At 43.1% G+C, this 14514-nt stretch overlaps 1 protein-coding gene across 3 annotated transcripts in view; it reads left to right on the top strand.

Annotated features, from left to right (window-relative positions):
• The first annotated feature begins 284 nt into the window (after positions 1-284).
• CHN1 (chimerin 1) overlaps positions 285-14514 on the top strand; it is a 156655-nt gene continuing 142425 nt past the window's right edge. The window contains exons 1-2 of one of the 3 annotated variants that reach the window (XM_090045431.1): positions 287-509; positions 637-976. Coding sequence is in view for 1 of the 3 variants with exons in the window: in XM_090045429.1 (XP_089901555.1) it covers positions 491-509 (19 nt within the window). In the remaining 2 variants the exon portion in view is untranslated. Of the gene's footprint in view, positions 510-636; positions 977-14514 lie in introns of all 3 variants that reach the window. The other 2 variants (XM_090045430.1, XM_090045429.1) reach the window with 2 other exon arrangements.

Below are 14514 nucleotides of genomic sequence, written 5' to 3' on the forward strand. Positions count from 1 at the left end.
CCAAGGGGTGATGCCCCTCCCCACCCGTGGCTGGCACCCTGCGCTGTGCCGCTCTTGCCCCGGGATCCCGCGGGAGGGCGATGCCCCCGCCCGGCCCGGCGCGGCGACACCAGCCGAGAGCCCCCGGGGTTGCACACCAATGTCCCGTTGCTATGGGAACCCCGGGAGGCAGGAGCTGGTCATGTGGCGAGGCAAGATGGCTCCGCCAGGCTGCGGGCTGCGGTGAGCGCGGGGGAGGGATGGGGGGAGGGAGGAGGCAGGGCGGGCAGCGCCGTCGATCAGCCGCGCATGCATCCCCGCCGCCGCCGAGCCCGCTGCCCGTGCCCTGCCCAGCGCGGCGGCCCGGGGACCCAGCGGCTCGGTGCGGCAGCGAGCGGCTCCAGCACTCTCCCTGGCCAACTTTTACTGCAGGGTTTCCCCGTGAGCCGATGAGCCCGAGCCCGTGCAGCGCCAGCCCCGCCGCGAGCCGGGGCCGGGCAGCACTTCGGAGATGGCTCTAACCTTGTTTGGTGAGTACACACGGAAACAATCGTCATCCGTGGTCCCGGGTTCGCGTCCGCGCGGGGCCGGGTCCTGTGGCGGCGGCGGTGATGGCTAGCCAGACGCGGCGGGGCTCTCCCATTGTTTCCTCTCCAGGCAGAGCCGATGGGCGTGTGCTCCGCTCCTGCGCTTAATTTCAGGGTTAGAAACTCCTGCCTAAGCCACAGTCCCTGAGCTTTGCAATACTAGGCGAAGGCAATTCCGGATCGTCTAAGGCTCCAGCCCTGTCTGCACTTACACATCCCTCTCTTATCGCCATAAAGTTTGTGTTTGAAGCCCTGTGAAAAAAAGAAGCAAGCCTCCTCCAGTTTGTTCTTTGTAAGCAGCCAGCTATTACTTCTTTCTGTGCTGTGCACCACATCGTAGAGTTCACCGAGGCTGCTCAGTGCCCTGGACTTTGCACTCAAGTCTGTTTGGAAGGCAATATAAACAAAAGGTATGCTGCTTTAAAATGGGTCCTGGTTGTAAGAGGAATTGTACAGTGGGATGATAAATTAGCTAATGAGCAAACCCCTGCTCTTCTGGGAATATTTCAGTACAGTGCTTAATTGTCCATAAAAATTAGCTGTGTTTCCTTAATGATATTTAATAATACAAACTCAAGAAAGGACGATTTCAAGAGGTTATGGATGTTGGCGTTGAGTGGTTTTGCAGCATCAGATGCTGTGTTTGCAAACAGCGTCAAAACCACAGTTTTAACTGTTGAATATTTTGTTTCTCTTAAGATTAAGCTTTATTGTGCATCAATTAAAGAAAATATGTTGGGTTCAGTTTACCTAATTATGTTAGAACCAACAATACAAAGGGAAGCAAAACTTGCCATGGTTTATTTTAAACATAATGTTTGGAACCAGTTTCATTGCTCTCACAATTAACTGATGGATCCCACTTACTTCAGAAGTGCTTTGTGAGAAGCAGTTTTACATAATTCTCACTTATTTGAAGTGTGCTGCTAATGTTTTAGATCAAAGACTTGACTATTTGTGTAACTATATAATTTGTTTTGATTTATTCTATGACAATTTAGGGGAAATTTTTATAAGAATCAGAATAGCTCTTAGTCTTTTCTCTTAACATTTGATATCTGCTATAAATGTTGCAGTGTTGTGAACCTCCTAAAGACCAAACACAGCCTGCATAGTGAACAGTTCTTTTTTAGCTAAAGTCTAGCTGGGATTGCATGTAGCTGAAGAGCTCTCATTTGAATATATATTTCTTATCTCAGTTTTTTTTCAGGTTGTCAAAGGTTTATAAATCACAGGTCACAGTAGAATAACCCCAAAATCTTTTAGACCCGAATCCTGCAGGTGACTCCTTGCGGTGGACCCTGTTAGGGTTCCTTTGACTTTGGTAGGCTTCACTGTAGGCATAAGAATCCTGTGCGGTGCCATTTGTAGGACTGGGACCAGAGTCCATTCTTTTGTCAGTGCAAGGTATATATAAAGCAGTTATATAGACATTAGACAATAATATGACCATATTACAATAAACCTTTCTAGGAGAAAGAGATGGTAGGCATAGGAATTCAACATGTATTACATAAATGTAATGGTTATTTAATCATACATTTTTTTGAGAGGGTGTAGAAAATATAGGGCCACAGTAGCTTCTTACATTGGTGAGAAAATACTCATCCAGGTAGCTCCATCATGATTTTGGTAAAAAAATAATTAAAACAAACACTGAAATTTAAAAAATGAAACAAAACAGGGCAGGTTACATTATAGTTGATATTTCCTTGTCTCTCTTTGTTTTGTTTCAATAGCATATTTTATCCACTAGATGTGATGATACTGTTCTTTAACAGAAATCTAAACTGCAAAATCAAGCTTAATAGAATATTGAAAAAGTCTAGTTTGTGTTGTTGGACAAAGTGACATTAATATGGTTCAATGGTTCTGTGCACTATTAGCAATCTTAGGTGTACAAACACCTGCACAAGATTAACAAAATGAATGCAGAGATGGCAGATAAGCATCCAGTGTCAAAACATTCTGACCTGTTGTGGTCTTTCTGAGTTCTCTGCAACAGAAAAACAGCTCTCTCTCTTTTTTTTTTTTTTTAAATTATAGTCAAGAAATAAGTAAAAGCTGATATTTTTTAAGAGTACCTTGAATCTAGTTAAGGTTGAGAACCATTGGGATCACTGGGATAACTGAAAATTAATAGGCAAAGACCTATTAAGTGAGGACTATCACTGTGTCCTCTAGTCACCATTATATTTTTCAATATCTTGTAATGCTTAAAGGAAGAGTCCTACAGATCTGAGCTGATATAAATATTCATTGCCCTATTATTTCACCCTTTTTAAAAAAAACAAGACGGTGAATAAAAACAACAATAAAACAATGTACAATAATGTTGCAGATCAGCACAATAGGTGCTAATAAACGCACATGATTCCCTTGAGGAATGGAAGAGAAAGTTCATCTTCATTGCTGCAACTGAATGGAGAGATGTGAGTGGAAACATGCAAGATATGTGCCATATAGTTAGGTTACAGTTGTAAGAACCACACTTTTGAATTCTCTTGCTTTTATGTATATAAATCTCAAGTATAACTTTCTTGTGGGTTTGGGGGTTTTTTTGCGTGTACCACTTTTTATTTCTTCGTTATTTCAGGGCTGCAGTGATTACAATTTGAATGAAGGGCATTATCAGACTGGTGTTTTACTGTAATATTAAAAAATTAGATATTTTTTTCAAATCAGAACAGGTGGGAGAGAAGACTGAAGGCCTGTATCCAAAGGAAACTTCTACCAATATAAGTAAACTAGTGCAGCTTTAGTGGTATAATTTGTTGTATGACTTTTGCTATTCCAGAATAAGAAGCTTATTTTGGTTTACCTTTAAACCTTTTCCAAAGTCACTTGAACTATGCTGAAAAAGTCACTTATGCCAGAATAGGTCTATCTACATGCAGGGTTATACTGGTGTAATTTGTTAGTTTAAATTCACACCTAATGTATACCTTAGACAAGTTCTAGTTTGACTGTTCTTATAAACATCCAGATAAGTTCTAGTCTTATTTTTGTGCTTACCACACGGTCAGCCAAATTTTGCATGCTTTGGGATTATATATACCATTGTGTAATTCACAATCTGCTACAGAGGCTGTAAGTTTGACATAGCTATGTCAATTTTGGAAAAAGTCCGCCACATCTGCCAAGTCCCTCCCAATGCTATCAGAAAGATGTGTATATCATGAAAAGTTTGAGTCATGAAAAGCACTCTTAAAGGTGTTGATGAGACATTGTCACCTAATGATCATAGAGTCAAAACCCCTTGTTTCAGGCTTGAAGAAAGCAGGATGTAAGATTAGGATGATATGGGGCCATGTGCTGTGTTGAAGATTACAATGGAAGTGTGACTATTTGGGAATATAAAGGTAGGAGTGATAGGCCCTCTACACAGTATAGTTAGCTTGAGATCAGCTACACATGCAAAGTACCTATCATGCCATAAAAAGCTCCAATCAGCTCTAAAGTTAAGACATCAAAAATATGTACTAACTTTATAACTGGATGCTATCTAGCTTTAATTTGCATGTGTAGCAGGGTCCCCCCTGCCATTGGATTGCACCATGCCCAGCCAGGGCTAGGAGTCCTGCAACTGAAGGACTCAACACAGCTGCTGCTGATTCTGGGTCCCTACCACACCCTGAAGCTGCTAGAATCCAGAGTCCCACAGCTTTGGACATTGGGTCCCTTCAGCATACCTTCTGGTGCTGGAACCCAGCTGGGTCCTGGCAGCCATGGGGTATGGCTGCGATCTGTCAGATCCAGGGGCACATGGAGTCCCCAAGGCTGGAAGACACAGCTGCCCCAGTCCCCCAGCCGCGGTTGCTGTAATCTCCCTGCCTCAAGGAGTTTCATGTACTGCTGCAGCTGGGAGATCGTGGCAGCTGCCATCTCCCAGCCTCAGGGTTTTCATGCACCCCTGAAGCCGGGAGATTATGACAGCTGTGTTCTTTTTGTTTTGTTTTTTGCCAGTGAATGGGGAGCACAGGCAGTAAAGCACAATAGGATCTAATGTGCACTCCACACAATCATGCCTCCTGGCATGTTACATGTGGAGGTGCAGTTGTGTGGATTGCGCATTGGATCCCATCACCCCTATACTTGCACGTGTAGAGGAACCCATAGTGAAGCATGCTTTGTTCCTGAATTCACTTGGAAGGGGCATTGTGACCTTTCCTTCCTGATAATGGATATTCCCAACCCTGTGGTTTTATCACATCAGGGCTGGATTACTGTACTGTGGTCTATAAAAGCTATACCTGAAGTCCACTTAGAAAGCTCACTAGAGCCAAACACAGCTGCCTGTAGGTTAAGTACTGTTTCTTACATGAACAGGCTGACCCCTGTGCTCCATGATGTGCTCTGGCTGCTGCTTTGTTTCCTGTTTCAGTGTAATGAGCATCTTTTAGCCTCTAAAACCTTGGTGATTTGAGGACCTGATTATTTCAAAGTCCAGGTCATACCCTGCCTTATTTTCTGTTTCATGATTTTCTGAGGTGCTTCACGTTTACGGTTGTTTGGTTTAAAGTTTGCAAGGGTCTTTCCGTTATCCCAGGCCTTGTGATCCATTGGGAAATATGATAGGATTGTGTATAGAGTACATTAATGGAAGAGACACAGAAAAGACTGTTCCAGATAGAGAGAGGTCTGCAGGAGAGTAGCCACTGTCAGACTCTTCACTTAGAGTGCTGACAGACATGCAGCTCCCCACTGTAACTCATAGCGCTTTACGGGAAGTGCCATGAGTTACAGATGTTCTCTGTTGGGTCAGGGTGCTTAGTGGATTGAGCTCTACATTGGAGCCAGTTGCGTGTCTGCAGCTTCTCTCCCCTAGCCCTGCCCCATAACCCTCCCAGTTCCAGTGCTGTCTTCAGGATGGGAGGAGGAGAAGGGAGAGGAAGGAGCTTGGTCTGAAGATAGCACCAGGGGCAGGGCTGGATTACATGAGCCCAGCCCTCTTCCCCGGGCAAGCACTAGCAGCAGTTAATGAAGGCACTCTGCTTTGGAGTGTTTTCAGCTGAGCCCTGTGTAATAAGGGTTCATTTGTCACATGATCGGGCACTTTAAACCACTCTGCAGCTATGCACTTGTGTCATGTCACAGCTATAGAGCACTTTTCGGGGGGCTGAAAATATTACTTCTCTCAGTGCCCATAGTTCCAGGAAATGAATAGTCTACAGACTTCTGTTGGCATAGCTACATCAGGTAGAGGTATGAAGACATGTGATCCTTGGCCAGTCTAGCTGCAACTGCAGAAATCCTGGTTGGATACGGTTATACTAGCATAGTTAACCCCCTTTTTTCATTTTTGGAGGGTCTTACTATCCCAAACAAAGCATACCTTTTCCTGTATAGTACACTGGTATTCTTTGACTGGTATAACTATAACCTAATGAAGAAGAGCCATCTTTTTGCTGTGATTGGATTAAAACTCAGAATATTTTAGATGAAAAACAGCTGTATGAATTATTTACACTAGATCTTGAGTGACCGGGTTGGCATGAGGATTTGCTACTTGTGGTCTGTTACTCCCCTTGTGAAACTAGCCATCCATTTTCAATGGTACTGCTCCTGTTCTGTGAGTGGATGATCTAAAATTTGTTTGAAAAAAAAGCTGTGATTTTATTTTGAAATAAATCTACTTTCAGGCTGTGTTTGTTTCAGTGTTTGGAATTTTTTCTTGATTTTTATGAATGTTTGTTTTTTATAATTCCTCATTAACTTTCTTGTGTGAATAAATAAAACGTCTCAGTTACCCAGAGTTACTTTCCATCATGCAGGTATTTTCCAATAGCAATTCATGTTAGGACTTGTGTTCTTGATTTTTCCAGGAACATTCTAGTGGATAAAAACTTACTGTCTGATTGGTGAATAAGAAATAAAGGGAGTCAAATATTTCACTTTTAATCTTGTGAAGTGCTTGCATTCTATGGTGATGAGCATCATAAAAGCACTGACAGATAAAGGCAGAGCCATGTTTAATGTGCCTGGTAGGATTATTGAAGGCAAAGTTGGACTAGCACCAGAGAACCAGGAAAGATATTAAGTGAAAAGGAATCAACAGTGATGCTAAGATAGGAATCAAAAGTGGAGAAATGAAACCAAATAATAAAATATATTTGTACTTTGGCAAGCGTATGCAAATATCACTGAAATAGCCTTTCAATATTACAGTTATTCACTGTTGCTCAGTAGAATTAGTTCTACAAATAAAGCTATATATTACACTACAGTCCTAAATTATATTAGTTGAAAATGTAATGGTCTGAATAGCTAATTTACAGTTAATTTATTAGGCTAAAATACTATAATGGCTTTTCTGTATCTGAAGTTCTAACTGAAAGGTGTCGTTGTTAATCGCATTCATACTTAATTTATGTTGTCCTTGTAAAACAACTACTAGTCTTACTGCTGCTCTAAAAGGGATACCCTTAAAAGGTGTGTTACACTTATATTTATACTAAAGTATAAATTTTTGTAATGTAAAACTAACCAAGCAAAGATGCTGCATAGAAATAAAATGAGTCCTGTTAGCATGGTCAGTGTTACCTGGTAAAGCCTTTTAGTTAACACTGAGTTTGGCCAAAGTAGTCTAAAATAGCCTTAAAAGTTTACCTTTTCTGTGAAAGATTGCTGGGCCAAAGGCCGATGCTCAGTGCTGGGCCAAAAGTAGGAAGTAGGTGAGATGCCTAAGGATATCCCAGGAAGGGATCCACTTCCAGGCTTGCCCTTTCCTGGCAAGGCTAAGAAGAGTAAAATCAGTTGTGCATCCGTTTGAATGGTTCCCTTTTCTAACCACGTCTGTGTTTAGAGAAGCCAGACTGGTAGAGTATATCAGGAAGCCCCAGTCATGCAGGCGCAGCTTAGACAAAGCTGCAAAAGGGTTCTTTAAGCCAGTTCCCTGAACAGACTATCCTGACAAAGGGCCTTTCTTGCTTGTATAATGCATTTACCCTAGGGCTTTTGTCAGTCACAGGTATGTCATCCAAGAGGGAGAATAAATCAGGCCTCTGACTAACATGGATCTGTTTGCAAAATTTTTAAGCATAGAGCAGGTCAAAGGATCTTGAAGCACTTTTCAAATGTAGGTAAATAGTGTTAAACCCCACTGCACTAAGCCCTTGTCTATAGTAGAAATGTTTCACCAGTGAAACTAAATTGATTTTAAAGCAATCTAGATAAACCAGCACAAATCAATAAAGCAGATGCACTTAAATCAGTTTTAGTCCTTACTTAAATTGTTTTAGTTTAATTCAGTAAGTTGCCAACATGAACTAAACTAAATCATGAACTAGTAGGGGTTTGAACCAGTGAAATTCCACCTGTGTTAGGAGTTTTCACCTGGTCAATGAGATCTATTTAAAATTAATCTAGTTACACTAGTGCAGCATTTCTATTCCGGGTTTTTTTTTAATTCATTTAAAAAAATAGAATGCTTTCTAAAACATGAACAAAAACAGCTCTTGGGACAGATTTAGAAGGCAGTTTTATACTGGTCTCTCCAGCTTTCTGTCACTTAGACTTGGCATGGAAAGTGCATCCCAATCAAAAGACTTTTTGTCCTAGGTGCAGGGCTACCTTTACCTAATTTATAGAGTCTAGTGAAGCAAATAGGACAGTAACCTTGAAAAGGTTTTGCTGGCATTGCAATCTCTGAAAAAATCAAAAGGGAAACCTGCTTAAGAACTTGGAGGAGAAAATTGATCCATTAGCTGGTAAATTGGTATCAATTGATCAAAAATTTAGAGACCTGAATGTAAGCACTTACAAATGAGATGAAAAATGTTAGTCATAGCTCCTTAATTCAGGACCTCACAGATTTGGTTACACAGTGTCCAAAGATAAAAACAGCACTTCACTTGGAATGTAAGTATTGGAAAGGAATCTGAAAAATGGTAATTGAAGTTCTCAGGATTACTGACTGAAGTCTGAAAGGAGTAGTCTAATTACTTGCATGGGTAGTTGATTAATTAAAAGGTGTAGGGAATGGAATTGAGAAATGGAAGTCATTGTAGAACAGTGGTTCTGAACCTCATTAAACTCATTAGCTGGTAAGTCTGTTGGAGTTGGGGGAGGGAAGAGGTGTGGGGGCGGGAGGGATTGAGGCTGGGACAAATTGCCCAGCCAGGGCAGGAGGACATGTTACTCGGGGAGGGAGGTGCAGGATGTGAGTGCGGCAGCACTGGGTGTGGGGGCTCTGCCCTGCTGATGCTGGCCCAGGTTGGGGGGGTGCAATGCAGGCACGGCTTGCTCCGGGCAGAAGGGGGCAGTCAGTGGCAAGACATATCCCCCACTCCCAGCGCTGCTGTGCCTGCGCTCTCCCCTTCCCCCCCATGCCAGTTGGCAAGTGGCAGCAAAACAGAGCCCCTATTCCCAGCAGTCATGGGCATGGCAGCGCTGGGAGCGGGGGCTATGGCCTGCTGCGGCTTGCTCCCTTCTGCCTGCCACGCCCGCATTGGGCTTCCCTCTCCCACACCGGCTGGGCAACTGGCAGCAAGAAAGAGCCCCACTTCCCATGCTGCGGGTCCCACATCTTGTCACCCTCTGCCCCCCTCCTCAAGTAACGTACCCCCCTGCCCTGGCTGGGCAGCTTGTTCCAGCCCCAATCCCTCCCTCCCCCATGCCCCTTTCCTCCCCCTTTTCCAACCCAAACAGACTTACCAGCTGGAGGCAGCTGTGTCAGCTGCCTATTTAGTCTATGGCCTAATCTCTAAAGTGGCACTGAATCTTTCGGATCCGATTCAGCCAAATTGAAATGGGACAGTGATTCTAATCTCCAAGTCGAATCACTGTCCTATGAATCGGCCAAATCTAAAGCGAATACATGCTGCTTTGCGCAAGCCTGGTATTTGCACACCTTATGGCATCCCAGGGCACCACACCAGCCTGAAAGATGGTCATCACTATAGAGAGTCTTTTTAATGTTTATATGTGGAACCTTCTTATGGTGCTCATTGCTGAGCAGAATCTGTGCTGGTCTTTTCAGGAAATACCTGAAATGTTTAAGGATGCCTCAGACCCCAGAGCTATGTGCTGTAATGGACTTGTTCCTTCCCATCAAATAAAGGAGAAGGTATATACTAAGGGGTTAAAAAGTGAGAGAAGTCTGGTCTGTTTGGGCAATGCCTTGCACACTCTTTTCCAATCAATCCTTCCTTCTCAATTAAGTCAAAACAATCATCTCCCTATACCCTTCAGAAATTAATCTGCAAGTCATCATTTTGCGTCCACCATCAAACACGCATAACTTGATGTCAAGGAAGGAATAGGTTTTTGGGATCCTTTGACTTGTACCTTCTGATGAGGAAGACTCATTGTAGTAAAGAAGAATTTTTTGCTGGATATTAGTTTTTTAGTTTTTCAGTGAGGGAACTCAGCCATCTCACGTGACATCACTACAGAGCTGCGTAAGACATGGTCTAGATCTGGGGTAGGCAGCATTTTTGGCCAGAATACCAAAAACACCCCAACCTCAACTTGTAAGATGTTGGTGTGCCAGGGTAGATGGTAGGGGACTGCGAGGGGCCTGATCTTTGTTGTGGCAGTGTAGCCATGACCTCTTTCCCACTGTCTGCCCAGAGGTGTGTGTGCACCAGCAACAAGCCAGGCCAAGGCTTCGCAGACCTCAGTGCAGTAGCTTGGCTCTGGGCATGGCTCTGCCACCCACCATGGAGCCTGGGCTGCTCATAGCAGGTTGTGGGGAGGCTGCAAGCGGTTGCACCAAGGTCTGTGGAGCCCTGATCTGGCTTGTTGCTGGAAGCCGTTGCATGCACACCTCTGGGCAGATGGCTAGGGAGCCATGCGGGGCCTGATCCTTGTTGTGGTAGCGCAGCTCCGGCCCCTTTCCCACTGTCTGCCCCAAGCTGCACATGCGAAGCAAAATGCCTTTGCATGCCACACTCTGGAGTCTAGCATATACTGGGGGTTGCCAACTCCTCATCTAGATCAATGGCTCTCAACCTTGTTAGTCTCTGGACGTCCCTCAAAAATGCCAGCTTTTAGCTTTCATTTGTTTTTCGACTACAGAAAAATAGTAAAGCAGTTCTTCTGTTGCAAAGAACGGAGAAAGTCCACAAGTCAGAATGTTTTTCACAATAGGGATTCTGATTTGAAATCTCAGGGTTTATCTTGTAAATCGCATGTAAGTGTTTGCACAAAAAATGATGTTAATATTGTGTAGCACTCACAACAGGATCTTGCAGCAGTCTAATTGAAAAACACTGGTCTGAATCAGTGGTGCCCTGCAGGCCAGATGAATGTGCTGTCACTGCCTGGACCTGTGCACCAGGATTGGGCCTCACATGCTGAATATAGCACAGTCCTATGTCCCACAGACTGTGGGTTTGCACCCGTGGTGCTCAAGAAGCAGACCCAGCAGCACTGAAGTTTCACTGCTCTCCTCTGCCTTGGGAACTGGGTCTTCCTTTGTTCAGCCTGCTTTTGACAAAGCTGTTCCTTTTGTCCTCTCTTGAGTTTTTGGGATTCATCTTTCCTGCTTTTCTCTTTCCAAGAATTCTAAACAGGTTGCATTAAGTTCAGTCTCAGTGTTTAAATGTATAAACCGCTGCCTCAGCCTTTCTTTGGTAGTGCTCTCTTTCCCTCCTTCCATTCCCTGTTACATCCCCAGTTGTTGCCCATCTTTAAAAGAGAGAGTTTTTGTACAGAACAAAGGAGATGAAGCCAAAGGGACCCCTGGAAACTGGCAGAACTGCCCTCCCTGAATTTATCAATGTTTGAGCTATCTAGTGGAAAATATGCATAAATCTGCTTCTCAGGTGGTAAAGCTGATTAACTGAAAATGTGAACAAGCTCCCAAAAGCTATCTCCTCTGTAAAGCACGGTGGGATTCTCTGACAGCAAAACACTAGGAAAGTGCAAAATATTACCACATGTTTTCGGTTGGAGTAACCACAGCATATAAAGGACTTGAGTGACTTGCCTGGGAGGTGGTGAGGGCTATTAGATTACACCTTGCTTGGAAAACAGAGGATCTAGGTTCTATTTGTAGACCTGGCTACAGTCTGTTAACACAATGTTTGCAGTGAAAGTAGGCTGTGCTGTACATGCATGAAAAGCTAATTTTGCTGCATGGGGTGAGATTTTCAAAAGCACTTGGCTTTATTCCATTCCCATTGAAATCAACTGGGGAAACTGCCATGGACTTCAGGGAGAACAGAGCTGTGTCAGTGCAGAATGCTTTTGAAACGTTTATCTGTGTTTTGTCAGGTGCTCCAGGATGAGCAGACAGATCATTCATTCCTCCTGTACTGGTTTTTTTTGTTTTTGTTTTTTTCAAATAAAAAAGACTGTCTCCGTTTTCTCAGTTTCATGAAATGCACACATGCAAACACAAACTTGGTATGTTTCCAAACAGTTGAAACCATTATTTAAAAAAGGTAGCTGAATAATCACATAATCTACACACCAAAGAATTTAAAAACAAGAAAATACCTCGTTAGAGCAGTCATGAAGGATTTTGTTGCACATATGATCATAAACACGCTTGTATATGATATTAAGAAATAAATGTTTCATCCCATCACCTGAGGCTCATCTTGGATTTGAATATTATTTTCTTCAGCATTCAAAATATAAACCTAGCAGATATCTGTTTTTGAAGATTTCATTAAAGCTGTTCATGGGCATAGCAACAGCATGCACTGTTCAGCCTCAGTGAAAGTTCACAAATATGCATAACTTTTTTTTTTTCCGAAAATGTGCTGCTAGCTTTTCTCTTGCAAGCGGTGCTGGAGTTTGTCCATTTCACTATGCTTTTTCTTAAGCTATTTAGTTGCTCCACCTTGTGGGCAGAGATCACACTGAATCCTCCTCAGAGGAGCTAGTTCAGCCAACTGCTGCCCAGAAAGACAGTTGTGTAGCAATTAAGCAGAGCACAGCTGAAGCCTTCTTTCCCCTTCTTTTTCTCCTTCCTTGCCAGGACCACTGTGTCATCTTCCCCAGCAGGAAATTCAAAAAACAGGAACCTTGATCAATAACTGATCAGAAACCCCAGGGCAAATTGCTAATGGGAATTTCTAACTCTGAAAGCAAAGATAGCTAAAACTTCTTGTGATACTGTATATATATATATTAATTAGCTTTATTTTGGTCCCACTTCATGCTATCAACAAATTAACAACAGAGGTCAAGTGAACTTTATGCATCTAATTCACCGTTTGGACTTAGTAGGAATCCCACCACTCTAAATTTACTCTGTTTGAAAGTGTAAGAAAGGAACTTCTGGACCATTGCTGATTCTGTGCAAGTCATCATATTCATTCACCTGGTCCACGGTGCATAGTTTGCATAGAGAGACCTAGAGCTGGGGATGATGGTACTTGAACAGTGAGCTCATGATTCTCATCACAGCCTAATCTGACATCCAGATGTCTAGTTTTCACCTGGCAGAATACAACTTAGTATCCCTGACATTAGTCCTAATATTTGGTAAGTGTGTAGACAAGAGACTTCTCACAAAGACAGTGGAAATTTATTTGGTACCCCAAAAGTGTGATCTTCTGTATAGCCTCTTGTATGTTTTGTAGAGCTGTATTTAACACTTCAGTGCAATGATATTTTTTTTTTCTTTTACAAAAGTGCAGCTCATAACTACCTCTGTAATAATGAACATAGAACTTTGGTGGTGGAAGGATCATTTTGGCAGAGAAACCAATTTAGTTTCATTTCATTTTCAGATTTTCTTGGGAGGAATTATGAATACATTTGGAAAATTATTAATGCTGCAGGTAATAAAGGGCTTCCAGATCATTTTTGACAAGTATATTAAGGACAAAATATATCTTTGATTCTAACTCACCCTTTCAGCTGCATGGATGTTTGGTTCCCCAGGGACAACTAGCAGCAGTACACCTTGTGCTGCCACTAGTTGTCCCCAAGGAACACCTGTGCCACGCACCCTCTGGCACACAGCAGGTTACCCCAAGTGGGTTAGGGGAGGCCAGCACTAAGCTTCTGTCCTGGGTGCCGCCTTGGACTGCATTAGTGGTAATCCTGCTGCTTGGAGCCGGGCTGGCAGATGGAGCATGGCTCCGGCTAGCCAGGCTCTGGTTTTGAGCAGTGTGCGCTGCCCCTGTGTGGACTGCTTTGCTTTTTTCTTTTTTATGTGCACTGGTTTGTTGTTTGTTTTTTGACCCCTGGATATCCAGGGGTAAAAAGAAACAAACCCTGCACTGCTCCCTTGCAGTGCTGAGAACAGCTGAATGCTCAGTATGAGGTGCCACAGACATGTCTGCAGTGCCACATGCCACACGGCTGCACTTGTTTGGACGTGCCCTTTGTGTCTAGATTAAGGACTGGTAGTAAATAAGGTTCAACTACACTTTTGTTGTCATAGGGAAGCACAGTGAGCGTGGAGTGGGAACAGAGTGTAGGCTTAGGCTGGGCTACACTATAGTGACAGTAGCTCCTGCAGCTATACCCAAGCTATCATTGAACTGGGTGCTTCAGGTATCAATAGCTGTAGGTTGAGCTCTGTGCTGTTAGGCACAGACCTAGCATTGATTTGTTTCTCCTTGTTGCCATTCTTTCGTCTACTGGACTTGTTCCTGTGTTTAGATTGCAGGCCCCTTACAGCAGAATCTACTGCCTCTTATGTATCTGCAAAGGGTTCCTATTTCATTTAGGGCCTGTTGAGGCTCTTGTACAAGTAATACCCATTTAAAACATTCTGTTTCAAACAAGCATTTCATTTCACTCTCTGATCCAGAGCCATACTTTTCTTTAAAAGAAAAAGTCAGGGGGGAGAGAAGGGAGGGTTGGGGCAATAAATTTAAGCTTTCTGTACTTACAGATCAATCTTTCTGTCTTTTGGCTGTGAATAGGAGAGAGTACTTTACTTATAAGTGGAGAGGGAAAGGAACAGGGAGAAATGATTTTTTTTTTAGGTATATGTTACCTAAGTTACTGTCAAAGGCCAATCATTCTGAGTTTTGTA

The sequence above is a fragment of the Crocodylus siamensis genome, chromosome 4, assembly GCF_052110815.1.
Source record: "Crocodylus siamensis isolate JL-2025a chromosome 4, ASM5211081v1, whole genome shotgun sequence".
Classification (NCBI taxonomy): Eukaryota; Metazoa; Chordata; order Crocodylia; family Crocodylidae; genus Crocodylus; species Crocodylus siamensis.